This window comes from Chelonia mydas, chromosome 2 (assembly GCF_015237465.2).
Source record: "Chelonia mydas isolate rCheMyd1 chromosome 2, rCheMyd1.pri.v2, whole genome shotgun sequence".
NCBI lineage: Eukaryota > Metazoa > Chordata > Testudines > Cheloniidae > Chelonia > Chelonia mydas.
In genome coordinates, this window is record NC_057850.1 from 2,245,768 (window position 1) to 2,261,910 (window position 16,143).

General features: G+C 52.1%; 1 protein-coding gene across 10 annotated transcripts in view; it reads left to right on the top strand.

The window, feature by feature from the left end:
- MROH1 (maestro heat like repeat family member 1) overlaps positions 1–16,143 on the top strand; it is a 107,864-nt gene that overhangs the window by 19,605 nt on the left and 72,116 nt on the right. For 9 of the 10 annotated variants that reach the window (XR_005224213.2, XM_037891795.2, XM_043538926.1 and 6 more), the window contains 5 exons: positions 1,771–1,869; positions 6,825–6,976; positions 7,711–7,851; positions 8,976–9,068; positions 14,242–14,320. Coding sequence is in view for 9 of the 10 variants with exons in the window: in XM_037891795.2 (XP_037747723.1) it covers positions 1,771–1,869; positions 6,825–6,976; positions 7,711–7,851; positions 8,976–9,068; positions 14,242–14,320 (564 nt within the window). In the remaining variant the exon portion in view is untranslated. Of the gene's footprint in view, positions 1–1,770; positions 1,870–6,824; positions 6,977–7,710; positions 7,852–8,975; positions 9,069–14,241; positions 14,321–16,143 lie in introns of those variants that run through there. The other variant, XM_037891800.2, reaches the window with a different exon arrangement.

The window sequence follows — 16,143 nt, forward strand, 5'->3', positions numbered from 1 at the left end:
CAGCTTGTATAATTCAAAAACTTTATAAGTGTACTCTCCACTCCATTATCCAAGTCATTAACGGAAATATTGAGTAGTACTGGTCCCACAGGGTCTGTTCAGGACCTGTTAGATATGCCCTCCTAGTCTGACAGTGAGCCACTGATAACTACTCTTTGAGCTTGAGCTTTGAACCAATTGTTCACACATCTTGCCCATCTTGACTGATAACCAGTGATGGACCTATCCTCGAGGAACTTATCTAGTTCTTTTTTTGAACCTTGTTAGTCTTGGCCTTCACAATATCCTCTGGCAAGGAGTTCCACAGGTTGACTGTGCATTGTGTAGAAAAAAATACTTCCTTTTGTTTGGTTTTTAAACCTCCCTGAAGTATTTTTTTTCCACACAACACAGTTAACCTGTGGAACTCCTTGCCAAAGGATGTTGTGAAGGCCAAGACTAACAGGGTTAAAATAAAGAACTAGATAAGTTCCTGGAGGATAGGTCCATCAATGGCTATTAGCCAGGATGGGCAGGGATAGAGGTTAGGGACACGGTTTGTCAGAACCATTTAATCAAGGTGCCAACTGAAGAGTTTGCAAAGAACATGAACTTACACTAAAGAACCTCTGCCCTTTTTGGCATGGCTGTTCACACTGCCCCCACCCCACTGGTAGAAGCAGTGAGATTATTTCACTGAAGTGTCTCTGTTTGCCAGAAGCTGGGAATGGGCGATGGGATGGATCACTTGATTCCCTATTCTGTTCTGGGGCACCTGGCATTGGCCACTGTCCGAAGACAGGATACTGGGCTAGATAGACCATTGGACTGATCAGGTATGGCAGTTATGTTCTTATCTTCTGGTACAATGGATCTGGGGGTATGCAGAGGTCTCCCAGGGGATACATCAACTCGTCTAGATGTTTGCCTAGTTTTACAACAGGCTACATAAAAAGCACTAGCGAAGTCAGGACAAACTCAAATTTCATAGACAATGACTTGTTTATACTGCTCTATAGACTATACACTGAAATGTAAGTGCGATATTTGTATTCCAGTTGATTTTATTTTATAATTAGTGGTAAAAAGGAGAGTCCACCATTGTTCAGTGCTAGTGTGTTGTGACACTTTTGTATGTTTGATTCTGCAGGAATTTGGGGTAGGCAAGACAAATCAGCCTCCTGAAAGGGGCACAGTGGTCTGGGAAGCCACCATTCTAGTAATCTAATCTCAACCCAGTTCCCTAATTTTTTATGGGCGTGTCCCATAGGACTGTGTTGAAAGCCTCACTAAAACCAAGCCTGCTGTTGGGCTACACAGATTCCAAAGCCCCTGCCTATCTGCTGTTTTTCCAAATTGATCTGCTGGCTAACGAAATGTCTGGCAGTAAGTGGCTCTTGGCTGGTCAGAAGCCTGCATCTTGGGGGCAGTCTAAACTGATACAACTCCAGGCACTTGAGGGGCTGCTAGCTGCTGAAACTCCATTTATAACTTTGGGGTTGTAGGCTCTGTACCTGAGCTCTTGAAATCAGCAGCTTCCTTTTTATCACCAAATTACCCTTTTTGTGCTTCAGAACAAGCACGCAAACCCCATTAGATTGTCAAGGCTGCAGAGTCGGGGGCTCCAATGTTAGATGCCAAAGCGAGTTGCTTGCTCAACCTTCATTTGACCAGCTCCACATATGCGTTCTCAGGCAGTCTCCAACTACATGGTTGCATATTCTTCTTCCACAGGATCCCGGCCTCAACTCACCTTGCTCCACTGTAACTTTCTCTCTTCTTCCCTTGCAGTGTTTGGGATGGTGCCTTTCTTAAATTCCATCCTTGGGACCATGCTGCCAATGCTGGGAATGGCCAAACAGGACCACATGAAGTCTGTGTTTTGCTATGGTAAGGTAGCTTGTTCCTTTTTACTGAGGCTGTGATGACTTCTGAAGGGTTGTCTTTGGGAGCTGTATCTCCCTTAGCTTTCACTACAAAGGAACTTACTTCATCCTATGAAGGAAAGACTCAGCCCGAAGGCCGGGAAGGTTGTTTCAGAGCAGAACTGCAGTATTTTAAATGACTTGGCTTTGGGAGATGGCTGCCTCGGGGGTAGGATACTGAGCCTTTCATTTCTAGGGCACTGGCTTGAATCTAACCCAGGTCTGTTCCGCCCTCTTGCCTGCTCAGTGCCCTATAAAATGGGTGAGGAGGAAGCAGTGGGAACTTTGGTTCGGGATGTGGTCTCTGTGTTGCAGTTGGTGGACTGAGGGCAGTGAACAAGGAGTCTGAGCTCTCTCCTAGCTGAGGGCAGCGTGGAGACGTGTTGGGCAAGGATGTGAGTGGTGGAGGGGTGACGAATTTTGGGGGGGCAAGCCGCACAGGACTAAAATGGCTCTTTGTAGGGGGTGAGGAATGTCCCTTTTTGCCAACTGAGGCGGGAAAACTTGAATGAAAGCTTGACGGATCAGTTCTAGTCTCAAAATTCTGGCAGCACCATTGCTGCATCTTCTCCCCCAAATCTACTTCCAACAGGCCTAGGAACCCTCCTGCTTCTCCCCATCCCTCAAGGAGGTGAACTAAACTTATGCCTTTACCTAGTCACAGTTCTGAACAAAGTAATCACTGGGCTGGGATTTCCCAGCTCTTCCTTTCTGCCGACTATCTCTGCACCTAAAATGGGCAAAGTACTTCAGAAAACTTGAGTCCTGCCCCAAAGAGCTTTATTAACTATAAGCTTCCGGGAGCGGGGGGGCTTGTACTGTGAACTCACTGGTCTCAAAACTGCTTTCAGAGGCAGGAGACCAAGTGATGTTGGCTTTCAGTGATGTTTTTGCCTCAGAGTGACATTTACTGAAGATGTATAGAATTGAACATCCCTGGGAGTTCGCCAACAGCCTCCGCTCAGTGACACTTCATGTGAAGTGGGGGGGACAGAGTGGAAAACATGAGCCTACAGCTGGGGTGGGGTGGGGGGGGGTCAGAGCGTCTGGGTCTGGCCAACAGATGAGCTGAGCTTTTCGTGCTTGTGGGCTGTAGCTGACGCCGATGCTGGGTCTTCTTTTGACGCCAGCTGGAGCTGCCCACAGAGCTGAGAGCAGGCTTTGGGCCTGCGTTCTGTTGGCAATCTTGCACATTGGGTCAAGTTTGATGTGGTTCTTGGTTTGTCTGGCTGGTGGGTTACGTCTGCATCTTTGTTCAGTCGCTTTGTAACCACCTGCCCCGTTAGGCTTTTCTGGGCTATTGTGTTACTGTCTTACGGCCCAAGACAGAGTCCTGTAGTCATCACAGGAACCTGGAGGTGAAACTGTAGTCTCAAATATCCCAGTAGGGGATGCTTCAAACTTGTGGCTTCCTTCATCAGCCAGCTGAAAAGAGGGCGGGTCTGTGCGAGCACTGATCTACTCTCAAAGGCTTTGCCAGATGCAGCAGCTTTGCTCTCAACTCTGCTGGGCGAGCAGCCTCTTTGGCCACCGCAGCATCCCCACTCGCTGATGTGTGAGCGCAGGGGCCTCAGTGCTGGGGCAGCTCTGCATTGGGAACAAATGGATTCAGGCAGAACCTTTGAATGGCCCTCAAGCTGCAGGGGAGAGATTTCTGTGACCACGCTCTGCAGCACAGCTAGTCTTGGAAACTAGCTCTTGTTGCTGGAATAACAAAGTGACATGGAGAGACTCTGAGTTTGCTAGAATGCAGCAATCAAAATCTCTCTCTGGTGCTGACTAACGCAGTCCAGTGGACTCCCTGAAAGTGAATGCTGATGCACTGAACAGTTTGAAGCATAATGGAAATTGCCAAACAGCTTTCATGCATCCTTGCAGATTTCCCAAGGAGTTAGAGTAAAGCTGCTGTGAGGAGGAAAAATATTTGAAGTTGTGAGTGAAGCTCATTTAAGTATCCCTCTTGTGCCTCACTCAGCCAGCGATTTGGTGCTTGAGTCAGTGCTGTCGATAGAATTGCAAGGTCGCTAGTCACCACTGAGTCCACCAGGAAGAAGTTGGTTATAATGCAGGTGGCTTGTCTTTCCAGTATAATGAAGCTCTCTCGTCTAGTGCTGCCATGTAGCACTTAGTGCTAAATATCTTCAGTGTCTTACAAATCATTAACGCTCCCCCTCTTTGCAAAAGATCATTCAGTCTCCCCCTGTTTCCTCAGGGCAGCTGCAGCACCCAGGGGCAGTGACTGTGCAAAGGTCGGTGAGTTGGCATCAAGGCATGGAGCACCCCTTGGGCATTCTTGATCCCCAGTCCTGTGCTCATTCCTCAGAGAACACGGCCTTTGTCATACACAAGGTGCTGAGGTCTGCCAGGGGCTGCGGGCTCTCGCCTGGTCCAGCAAAGCACCTAGGAAGGTGCTTGACTTGAAGCCTGTGCTTGCCCCATTGGCTTAGTGGGACTACATGATTCATGGTGTGTACTCTACCATAGCACCTTCGTCAGGGCTGAGGACTCCAGGGTGCTAGGTGCTGTACAAACAGAAGAGAAACGGCCCTTGCCCCAAAGAGCATACAGTGGCAGGGTAAGACACCAGAGGTACTCCCATCTCGGCCTGGATCCAAGGAGACAGTACTGGCCAGCATGGCATTGCAGAAGCCTCTGTGCACCAGAGGCCTAACCCTTGTCACAGTTTTTGTAGCCATCGAGGGCGAGGTAGCGTTTCGGATATTTATCGAAAGGGGCAGCATAGGAGAGACGGCTTTGCCCTGGGTCAGGGCTGGAAGGCCCAGCACACTGGGGGGCTGATGCCTAGCAATGGAGCTAAAAGCTAAACAACTGGGAACCAAAGGTCAGGTGACTAACGTGAAGAGATTTGGGATTGCTAATGTCCAGGGGTAGCTGGTTGTGGGTCGCCTCCCTGCCAATTGCCTAGTGAGTAGTGATGGGAAGGAGGCAGCAGGGAACAGAGCCCAGGCAGCTGTAGATGCATCTTCCTATGTTCATCCTGCTAAAGCCCATGGAGCTGTTACAGTGGCTGCAGACCCCTGCATGCAGCTCAGGGTGGAACAAGACCTGGCAGCCCATGAATGCCCTATCCTTACGAGGTCCCTCCAGCTGAGACCCCTTCCACAGCCAGGATCCTTCATATTCCCTTTTCCTGAATCCCAGAAAAAGCTCAGCCGTTTCTCCGTGGCAGAGACTGGGCATCACTTCCCCTAGTGAACCAGACCTTGTCTTTGCATGTCCGTTTCCATCTCTCCTCTGGGTGTGTCAGCGCTGCACTGAAAACCCGGGTCTCTGGCTTGTGGACTTGAAGTTCCCAAGCCTGCACTTGAGCGTCCGCACTGCATTGTAAACCTGGGCTTATGATTGTTGGACCAGGGTCTCCCAGCCGGGCTTCTGCATCCGTGCTGCACTGTGCAGCCCTTCTGACTGGTCTGTGGCTTGAGCTGCAGTATGACAGGGCTTGGCCCAGGGTCACAGTGAGACTCTGGCTCTGACCCTCTCCCCAGCAGGGTCCCGGGACTCTGGTCCTGTGCGCTTGCTGACCTGAGTCGGACAGACTTGTGAGTGGATGGAAGAGGGGTTGGGCTCAAATCAATCAGTCTGCGCTGAGTGGGCAGTGTAGACGTACCCTGTGTGCCAGGGCAAGCTGGCTCTGTGGACCTTAGTACTGTAAGGAAACTTTCAGGTAAGTGCAGATCAATCTTCCTGGGCCTCAGCGTGCCAGGGCCTCAGCTGTGTTACAGGGACTCTGGAAGCAGCGTGCCCCAGGGTGGGAAGCATGTTCTTCCTTTAACTCAAATGATGAATTTGGGATGTTCGTGTTGGTTTTGGGCGCGTAAAAGGATATGAAGGCAGCAAGTGCAAGCCCTCAAAATTCACCAAACTCTTCACATTGGCACTGATTAAAATGCCTGAATAGCTCCCATTTGGCAGAAGTCTCCTCTGCTGCAGGGCCCAGGGGAAGCTGGAGGGGACACTAAATACGGGCACCCAAAGTGAGGTGTGGGAAGGGTAGCCCTGCATCCCACACTGGAGACACGCTCCTGGAAATCCCACATGAAGGGTCTAGGCCCTTCTCTGTGCTTACCTGAAAAGTCCTGATTTTTCCTGACAATAGCAAGGTGGGACTTGAGAAAACTACATGGCTGGCCCAAGGAGTAAACAAATCAGCTGGGTGAGAACCTGTGCCAGCCTGGTCACTGCATCTCAAAGGAAGAAGGAGGTTGGGGGCCACGGCTACTGTAGTAGCCAGTCAGTCTGGCTAGCGTGGTTAATTTAATGTTTAAAAACAAAACCCCTCTTTTCCTTCCTGTCTTTCCCCTGTTCTCCTTCCCATCCTAGACCCAGGTGTGCTTCTCCCACGCTGTCACCTGCCTTGTGTGTGTTCTCATCTCTCTTCTCTGCACAATGCTTCCTGCCCACCCCTTGTGTATTTGATTAGGAACCTTTACCAGACACCTACCGGTCAGACCTATTGATTAGTCAAAGCCTGAAACAAAGATGAGGAGGATCCACCCTCCAGGGGAACCCTCTGGGTTGGGTTCTGCACTGAGCCTGAACACCAGGTCTCCTCTTTGCTTTCCATACGGACTAAGTCGAGACATCGGCCCCGCTTCAGCCTCTAAATGGCTGTTGTCAGGAGCCGTTACACCAAAATGGGGACTAAAGGGCTTAAATACAGGCCTTAGAGCACAGGAGTAGGCCAGTAAAAGGATCTTGTCAACCTGTGACAGCCGCAGACCTCTCCTGCGGGCTGCACCTTCAGTGCTGGAGGTCTGTGGTGTTAAAGTGGGATTGTTCCTGCACCAGGACGCTGGATGTTGCTCAAACAGCAGCATCTCAGACCTCAGTCGAAAGCCTACGGTTAACTTTAACCCTGGGTGTGTAGCATCTAAATGTAAGGAAACCTGTGTCTTGTAGCTCTGCAGCATTTCAGTGAGAGCATCCAGGAATACCTGGCGAACTTGGATAAAGCGCCTGACCCCACTGTGAGGAAAGACACCTTCTCCGGTGAGATCTTCAGTGCCCATGATGTGCTCTTCAACATCTGGCTGCAGAGCCGGGAGGCCAAGGTGCGGCTGTGCCATTTGCTAGTAGCTTGTGAGGCCTGGGTGTGGCAGTGGGTTTCTACCTTCCCCCTACGTCTCCACTATTGGACTGGGCCTCCCACTGCTCACGCAGGGGAGTCTGCCTTTCTCCACCATCCCACCCTAAAGACGCTAGTCTGGTGGCTGAAGAAGCACCTGTCTTGCTCTCTAATGCCATGCTAGTGTTTGCCCCCGGGACAGCTGTAGTTGTCTCTCCGTCCCTAAGTTATGCAGCTTGGAGTGGGAGAGTCTTGTGTGTGCACCCCTTGCTACCATCAGGGTGTCAGCTGAGTCTAAGGGAGAGGGGGAAACTTCCAAATCCTATCCATGAAGAAACTGGGCGTGCTCCACCTAGCTGGATTTGGGAGTGACGGAAGGTGGCCTGGCTATGCCATCCACCCTCTCTCTCAGCACCTGATGCCAATGGCTCCTTTGAATGCATGGTGAGACCCAGCTCCCCTTGCCCTTGGGTTGGTGGAGCACTGTGGGCAAACTTCCACTGCCACTGCACCTTTCAGTGGGTCCTTGGAGCAGGCTCGGTCTGCGTGGTGGCTAGCCTGAGACCTCCTCCTGGCACCAGCGGGGCACAAACCAACCCCTCTGACCGTCGTGTTGCTGTGGGGGCAGTGTTGGAGCCAGTCTAGCAGCATGACCCAGCATACAGGGCTAGGGCTGGCTGGGAAGCCTGTGACTCTTGCCGGTGGTTTCTGTCCCTGCAGCTGAGACTCGCTGTCGTGAAGGCTCTTGGGCCCATGAGTCACCTGCTGCCCAGCGAAAAACTCGAGGAGCAGCTCCCAAAACTGGTCCCGGGAATTCTCGCACTCTACAAGAAGCATACAGAGGCTTTCTATGTGACCAAGGTAAACTGCTCCGCGCGCTGCTCCCGCGAGACGGAGGGGCACCCTCTTGTGTGTCCCCACGGCTACCTGTAATCCATGGAGCATTGAATAGGGTGCTCCCAGCGAGTGGGGGTGGGACAGGAGCGCAGACTGCCTGTAAGATAGGCTCCCCATGTGTGCACATGCTCCGTACAAGCCGGGTGCCCCTCGAGGATCCACAGTCCTGTCGCTTCTTTCCCTGCTCGGTCTTCTCGCCTGCCCGGTGCAGTCAGACTGAGATCCAGGCTTTGGCAGCAAAGGAGCATTCGAAGGCTCCTCTTCATACCACAGGCCGGGTCATGTGCCCAGACCCATGCAGTGTGGCACGGTGACAAATCCTGCCTTCTCTAAACGCTCTGGCTTGGCTGGAATCACACCAGGGATGGCACCACTGAGGCTGGCCAGTGTGGCATTGGCAGGTTCTAATACCTCTTCCGCAAAGGCTGAACCTGCCATTGGCAGGGACCAGGCTAGTGCTACCATGTGCCTCTCTTTGTCGGGGAGGGGCAAACTTACTGCTACTGAGCCAGAGTATAGCAACCTCTCTGGTGGGCTGGGAGTCCCCTCCAGATGGCCTGGCAGGCTGATGATCTCTCTACCACTCCCTCCACCCCATGCCCTACTCCGGTGCTGGGACCACTGTATTTCCTTCTGTCTTGGATTCCTCTTGCTCTGCTTCTTGGCTCCCACTGCCTGTATAGGGAGGCCTTCCAGTAGAGCCCCCTAAGACAGAGTGCTGTTAGCAGAGAAATAATGGCTGGGTTCGAAGTCTGCTGACCTACATGGCTGGCTGCAGCAGCCAGTATGCGGAGGTGCTGCTCTGTGGCTGGCTGCAGCAGGAGAATGGCGGGAGATGGGCGAGTTCCAGAAACCTCCTCGGTGCTTTACCCACAGCAGCTGGATTATGCTCCCACTTGGAGGTGACTGCTTTACAGCCCCGTCCCCGTAGCTTAGTGTGCACTGGGATAGCGTCTCCTATGTTCGGATCACTGTCACGGAGTCTTTCTGCTTCCTGATCCCCAAGTCTTTGCCCTTCCATTTCCAGTGGAGTGGCCGTTCCTTTTCCTAGTGCTAATCGCAGCATTGCAATGTCTCTTTCTGAGCAGAGCTTGTGCCAGATTCTTGAGGCTTCTGTCAACGTTGGCAGCCGCACTCTGGACACGCAGCTTGATGCCCTTCTGAGCAACCTGCATCCCCAGGTAAGGATCGAGATGGGTCAGCAGGGCTGGGAGGCCTATTCTGGGGCTGGGTGCTGGTGAGACCCGACATTCATAAGAACTTCCTGAAAGGGGTCTCAGGAAAAGGCACACGGGATCCAGAGCCTGGGGCTGGAGTTCCCATCCAAGCATTACAGCCACCTGCGTCAAGCCGAGAACTGGGTGTGTTAGGGGCCTCCTACCCTAAACTCTTCCCCATTTGCAGAAGGAACTTCCCAGTCTAGAAAGCCCCAGGCTCCAGTTTGGAATGAGGAAGGAGAAATGTCTCCATTTAAGTGGAGACCATATTTCTGTTTTGAGGGCAGGGGCCAGGCGGGCCAGCCTGTGCATGTCCCAGAAGGGGCAGGATGTATTTGGAAGGAGCAGCTGCAGCTACCAGCACAGGTAAGGGTGAGCTGCTGAGGAACATAGAGCATGTCTCTCTGCTAGAGAGAGAGTTGGCTTGGTGCCTCCTGCTGCCCTGAGGTGCTCCTGCTAGCAGAGAGCTCCTTCTCAGATGGCCTGACCCTGGCAGGGGAGAGGAGAAGCCAGTCCCTTGCTAGCAGGATCAGAAGCTGATGGCTCTTCTGCTCTAGCTGTCTTGAACAAGGGTCACACCCCTCTCAGTGAAGCAGTAAAGACAGAATCCTCAAACAAATGTGGAGAAAAAACAAACCCTTGAAAGGTTGAAAACTAGGAGCAAGCAACACCAAGTACTGCTAACAATCCAGGGAGCTAGATCGGCGTATCATGGAGCATATTATTCACATGGGAGCCCTACAGTGGTGTTCTGGCATCAACCTTTAGATTAATCCTGTAACTGTTAAGCACCAGTTGTCCATCGTTCCTGTATATGCTACTGAGAAACTGAGGTTTCACCTTCATCCTGGTAGGGCAGGACTGTTGGCTCCATCTAGCGTGTGTGGTGTCTTTGGGATCTTTCTGGATGGGGTGCCGGACCTTGGAAGGTGGGGAAGTGGTGCATTTGTTTTGAGGTCTGAAAGGTGGGAGGTTGCTGGCTGCCTGTGGTGGAGGTCTGTAACTGGCTGGGAGTGTTCCTTGTTGGATGCACCGTGGGGTAGGTTTGAATTGCCTGGGATGTCCAGACTGCCCACCTCTTGGACAGATCTCATGGACTTGGTTGAAGAGTCCAAGTGCTTCCCCACCAACAACCAGTTTTCTGTTGCAGGCTCCTAAATGAGCTTTTTAATGCCCTCTAGTATCTAATCTCTCCAAATGCTCCCTGCCCTCCAAGCCCTTAGCACAGGGGAGGGCAAACTATGGCCCGTAGGCTGGATCCAGCCTGTTGGGGCTGGCAATCCCATGGGCCAGATTGAAAGCCTCGTGGCGCCACGGGGCTAAGACCGGCTACCTGCCTGCCCTGTCCCCCCACTGCTCCCGGAACCGGCCGGCACCACGTCCCTGCAGCCGCAGGGGGAGGCAGAGGGCTCCCTGCGCTGCCCTCGCCTGCAGGCACCGCCCCCACTCAGTTCTCATTCTCCAGGAAGGGGGAACCACAGCCAATGGGAGCTTCTGGGATGTTACCCACAGGCGAGAGCAGCCTCTCCCGCCCCACCCTCAGGAGCCACTGCCGGACATGCTGACCACTTATGGGAGTGGTGTGGGGCCAGGGCAGGCAGGGAGCCTGCCTTAGCCCTGCTGCACGCCACTGCCACCCCAGAGCCACTCCAGGTAAGTGGTGCTGGGCTGGAGCCTGCACCCTAACCCCCTGCCCTGAGCTCACTCTTGAGCCCCCAGCCCCCGCCACACCCCACACTCCTGCACCCAGGCCCCAGCCCTACATTCATGGCTCTCCATACAATTTCCCCACCCAGATGTGGCCCTCAGGCCAAAAAGTTTGTCCACCCCTGCCCTAGCTGGAGAGGGTGCTCTTGGGCTGCTTCTGCTGCGCTCAGGCTGCATAACCTAGAGTCAATCAGTGTCCAGCTCTCCCACGGGGAGTGTTAGCCCATGGACTGCGCATGCCTTGGCATGCAGCCAAGCCTTCTCTTGAATCCGGTGCTAGGAGCAGGCCCTGATCTGTGCTAACGACCTGTCCCTATGAGCAGGTACTCTGTTAACGCCGAGGTTGCTCATGGCACCAAGTGTTTATAACTTTAGGGGAAAAAGCACTAAACCCTCTTCCATTGCTGTGCATCCCTCCTTCAGCGTCTAGCTCCGAGCTCTGCCCCTGAGGCAGGGACTTTCTATCTGGACGTTGGCACTAAATAAATGGTCACCCTGCCCTAACCCTGTCTGGTGCTTGGACTGGAAGAGTTCTGTCTGACGCTGTCCCCACGTGTCGTGGTCCTATCTAAAAGCACAGACCCTCTTTCACTCTCTCTGGAGACTCGGCCCGAGAGCTAAATGATGTGGCCTGGAGAGAACTGCTTGAAATGAGCCGGGTGGGAGGTGCTTCCGAACTCCTGAAGGACAAGCGATGGCTGTGGAGTGGAGCCAGGTGCTCTAGAGAAGTCTGGGTCCAGTGATTCTCCAAACCAGCTGGAGGAGTGTTCGTGCTGCCCTAATGGAGGGGGCTCTGCAGGAATAACCATGTGCAAAGTGCAGACAGCCCTTTGTTTGAATTGCTTTTCTACTCGAGCAAACCACTCTGGTGCTGTTGAGTGGATTGACAGAACCGCTGGTCTCCAATGGAGTAATGCCGTTGTAGTGCTGGGAAGTACATGTATGGCTCAGCTCTGTGAAGGAGGGCGACTCGCTGGAAAAGAACTGCGATTCTCAGTTTGAATCCAGCCGCTTGCACAGACTTACTCTAACTCCAGGCCTGGTCACTGGGTCAAAAGCAGAAACTTCGGTGAATCCCTAGAGCTGCTTCTGCTCAGTTGTCAGAGGGGGTGCACTCAGCCTTCCTGTGTGGCCCCCCCAGGATGTCTGGGGGCTGACTTGTGATTTGTTTGTGGTACAACACTTGGGGAAGGCCCACTTTAAGGATTAGGCACTGCTGGGATGACCTGCTCCCCAGCCCACTTCTGGCTATGGGTGCCTGAATCTACAGGAGCTGAGGGATAACCCCACATTCCTCTTCAGCCTGGCCTGGGCTCGGCTGGGCCAGCCTGTGGCTGCTGACTCCATACGCCAAACCATACGTGGGGGAGGGAGTTGATTCCCCTTGATCAGATGGCCTCCGTCTATAGGGTGGCACCCTTTTAAATCACGTTAATGTATTTTTAAGCTAATATTTAATTTGTTTCCCTTTGGGGCCCGGAAGATCAGGAGCTCTGGGCTCCACATGGCTGGGGGATGGGCAATATGCAAGGCACTGACGTGTGCTCTTCAGTGCCCTTCCTCCACTACTGCTTTGCCCAGGCTCCTCGCTCCCCGCTCTCCCGGCTGGAGTTTCTGATAGGAGAGCCCGTCACACTGATAAACGCACACGTCTAATGCTATCTGCGCTAGCACGTCTGGTAAAACTGGTGTTTTTAAGTGCCGTAGCCAGCCAGCAGGCCTGTGGCCATGGCAGAGGAACTGAAGGTGGTGAGAACTGTGTTTAAAAAGTGTTTTTTACACAAAGACAAAATAAGACTATAAGGTAATGGCTGCCAACCCTGTGCAGACTGTGTGCTAGTGAAATAGTACTCTAGGTACACCTGTACATATACAATGACGGGGTCTGAATTAGCTGCTGTGACTCAGGAAAGAGATCTGAGTCTGTGTGGAGAGTTCTCTGAAAACATCCCCTCACTGTGCAGCAGCAGCCAAAAAACGAACAGAAAGTTGGGAATCCTCAGGAAAGGGCTAGAGAACCGGACTGAAAATATCCTATTGCCTCTCTCTAAATCCATGGTACGCCCACAGCTTGAATACTGCGTGCCAATGTGGTCACCCCATCTCAAAACAGATCTATTGGAATTGGAAAAGGGACAGAGAAGGGCAACAAATGATTCGGGGTATGGAACAGCTGCTGTATGAAGAGATTAATAAGATTGGGACTTTTCAGCTTGGAAAAGAGACGAGCAAGGGGGGATATGATCGAGGTCTATAGTGAGTAAGGAAGTATTTACTCCTTCTCATAACACAAGAACTAGGGGTCACCCAATGAAATTAATAGACAGCAGGTTTAAAACAAAATAAAGTATTTCTTCACACAACGCACAGTCAAGCTGTGGAAGTCCTTACTGGGGATATTGTGAAGGCCAAAACTATAACTGGGTTTAAAAAAAGGACCTGTCCTCCAGGAACTTATCTAGTTCTATCAATGGCTATTAGCCAGGATGGGCAGGGGTATAACACGTGGTCTGAGTGTTCAGCCTCTGTTTGCCAGAAGCTGGGAGTGGACGACAGGGGAGGGATCACTTGATTACCTGCTCTGTTCATACCCTCTGGGGCACCTGGCACCAGCCACTGCTGGAAGACCGGATACTGGGTTAGATAGACCATTGGTCTGACCCGGCATGGCTGCTCACAAGAGCTTGTTCTCAGGATCAGGAGTGGAGTCACTGATTTTAACCAATACAGTTATGCAGTAGTATTAGCCAAAAAGCCGTGAACAGCCAGGAACTTTCTGGCACAAGTACAGACAATGAGCAGCTTGCTTCGGATGCCAGTAAGAAATATGTCCTGTCTGCAAGCTGGAGAGGGAGCAGATGGGGAGGGGGTCTCCAGATAAACTGCATATTAGAGCAGTCTGCAAAGAGCAATTTTTACTATTTAAAAGAAGGGAGTCTGCAATGACTTGCAAAGGAAATAGATTGTGCTCTGATCTTGTTAAACTGCACATGAAATGGAAATGTGTAGCAGCTCCAAAAAACCAAACCCACAAGCTAGCTGATCCCATATGCCAAGGCCACTGCGCACCGCTTTCCACCCCCCCCCCCCCCCCCCCCCCCCCGCTTGTCGAATGAGCCTTGTCTGTGGAACCTATGCTCTCTGCTAGCACTGAATGACTGAAGAGTGCTAAGGTCTTTGCTAGCAGGTGCACGCAGCTTCTCCAGGCTACTTCGCAATGATCAAATGTTTAAAGTGCTCTGGGAGCATCACATGCAGCATATGGCATGGATTCCAGGACTGCGAAATGCTGGGCTCTTCCATTGGCCGTGTCCGGCTGTGAGCGTGGATTCGGTGCCTGCGAATGTAGCTCAAGCTGAAAAGGTTTGGTATGGGGCTTAATGCCAGGTGCTGCCCAGCTCTCATTGATTTGACTCTTTTCCCCCAACAGATTTGTGCTCCAGTGGAGTCCTCTGTCCCCCTGAGTTTAAAGAACCACAACGAGGTCCTTCGATGCTTCACTGTCCTTGGTAAGGGCTGCAGGGGGCTGAGGGGTGAAGGCCGCGTCCCCTATGGACTCTTGCTGTGACTTACCTCCTGCCTGTCTACAGCATTGTGTGTGGGTCTGAAATCTGCGGAGATTCTCTGCCTCCCTGTGGAAATGCCGATCATAACCGCAAACTCTCGTGGTCAGTGTTCAGCATTTGTGGGAAGGGGGTTTTCCTGACCCCCTCTGAGCCAGTCTCCTGGCATGTTCAGGAAGGCTGGAGCTCCACCTGAGATCTGGCTGCATCAGGGGGAAGGCAGAAAACCAGTTTCTCGCCTTGTCTGGGTGTCCAGTTGGGTTTGGCAGACTTCAGTTCTGGGAGGGGGAAAGGGAAATGGGACAGACAAACTGACCAGATTCTTGTTTCAACTGTCCCCCCTGGCTTCAGGCTTGGTGAAAGCAATTGCTCACGTCCCGTGTGGAGACTGTGCCAAAAGCAGGCAGATTACAGGGCACCACTTGCTTAACTGAGGTGTTTGCTGAGATCTGGCCATTTAAAACTTGGCCTTGGACTGACTTGGCTCGAGTATGAAAGTTTGCTGGTGTGGCTGTCTCAGGGATGCTGAGGATTCCAACCTCTGTGGCGAATTCATCGCTCTCCGAAGGCATCTGGTTTCACTGCTCACCTTCCTAAGGGCCATTTAGCAGAGTAATGTCTGATGATTCTGCCTCTTCAGACAAATAGAGGCTAGTAATGCAGCACATGCCAGTTAGCCCTCTAGCTTAGCCGGGTACGCTGGAAGGGATAACGGGGACAGAGACTGGCTTTTTATGTACCCTGACGGTTTTGCTTTACCCTCTTTTTGCTTAAAGCAGCAGATGGCAGCAGCCCGACTAGGTGGCAGGATTCCAGGGAGCCCCTCAGAGCAGAACTCCACTCTGATGTGTAGCGCACAGCTTGTCTGCTAGCCTCTGGATGAAAGCTCTGTGGAAGGACTGAGCTAGTTGAATTATGTCTCTGGCTACTAGAGTCCTGCATAAAACAGAGCCCTGGTGTGATTTCTAGCACTGCTTGTAGCCCTGCCTCCTGTACGTGGGAGCCTTTATGGACTGAGTCCTGTAGCCCCCAGCTCTGGCAAGCTTCCCTTTAGAATGATTCATACTTTAAAGGAAGCTTGTGGAATTGCCACTAAAGCAGCAGTAGTTGGATTAGGATCCTGCCAGGCGTCTGCCTAGTCACTGTCAGATGACTTCCCTCTGTCGTTAGCCCTTGTGCTCGAACGCCTTACAGCTGAGCCGCACTTTCAACTGGTTTTATGCAAAATATCAACACTTGTTCTGAGATGTCTAGAGTAATTCTGATTCCTTTCTTTTTTATACGATGTGTTTGACTTATGCCAGTGCACCTTGCTTCAGCTGGGTCTCCTGGGACTGAGCCTGAAATCAGCCAATGCATCCGTGATAAATGCAAGGTGTTAGATGTTGGAAGGTGTAACCTGACCTCCTCCTGCACGGTCCTGGGTTCTAAACCACCGGCTTGCTTGGTGGTTTGGGAAGAAGAGGATGTGCCTGTCCACTTGTGGACAACTCTGCTGAATGTTCAGCAAAGGTCGCTAAGATGCATAACCAGAGGGGGAGACATGCTGAAAATACTGCAGAGGCATCACACAGATCAGCAGACAGCTTCCACTGGAGTATTGGCCATGTGAGCCAAGATAGCGGAAATAGAGGGTGTACTAATGGCTTTTGAAATACAAACTGCAAAGCCACAGCCTTCAGTTGCAGAGGGGCCTGTCCCAGCATGCAGCGCACCAAATTGAGGAGAATACCCCTTGCTCATGCCGAGAGGCAGCATTGCTTCCTGGG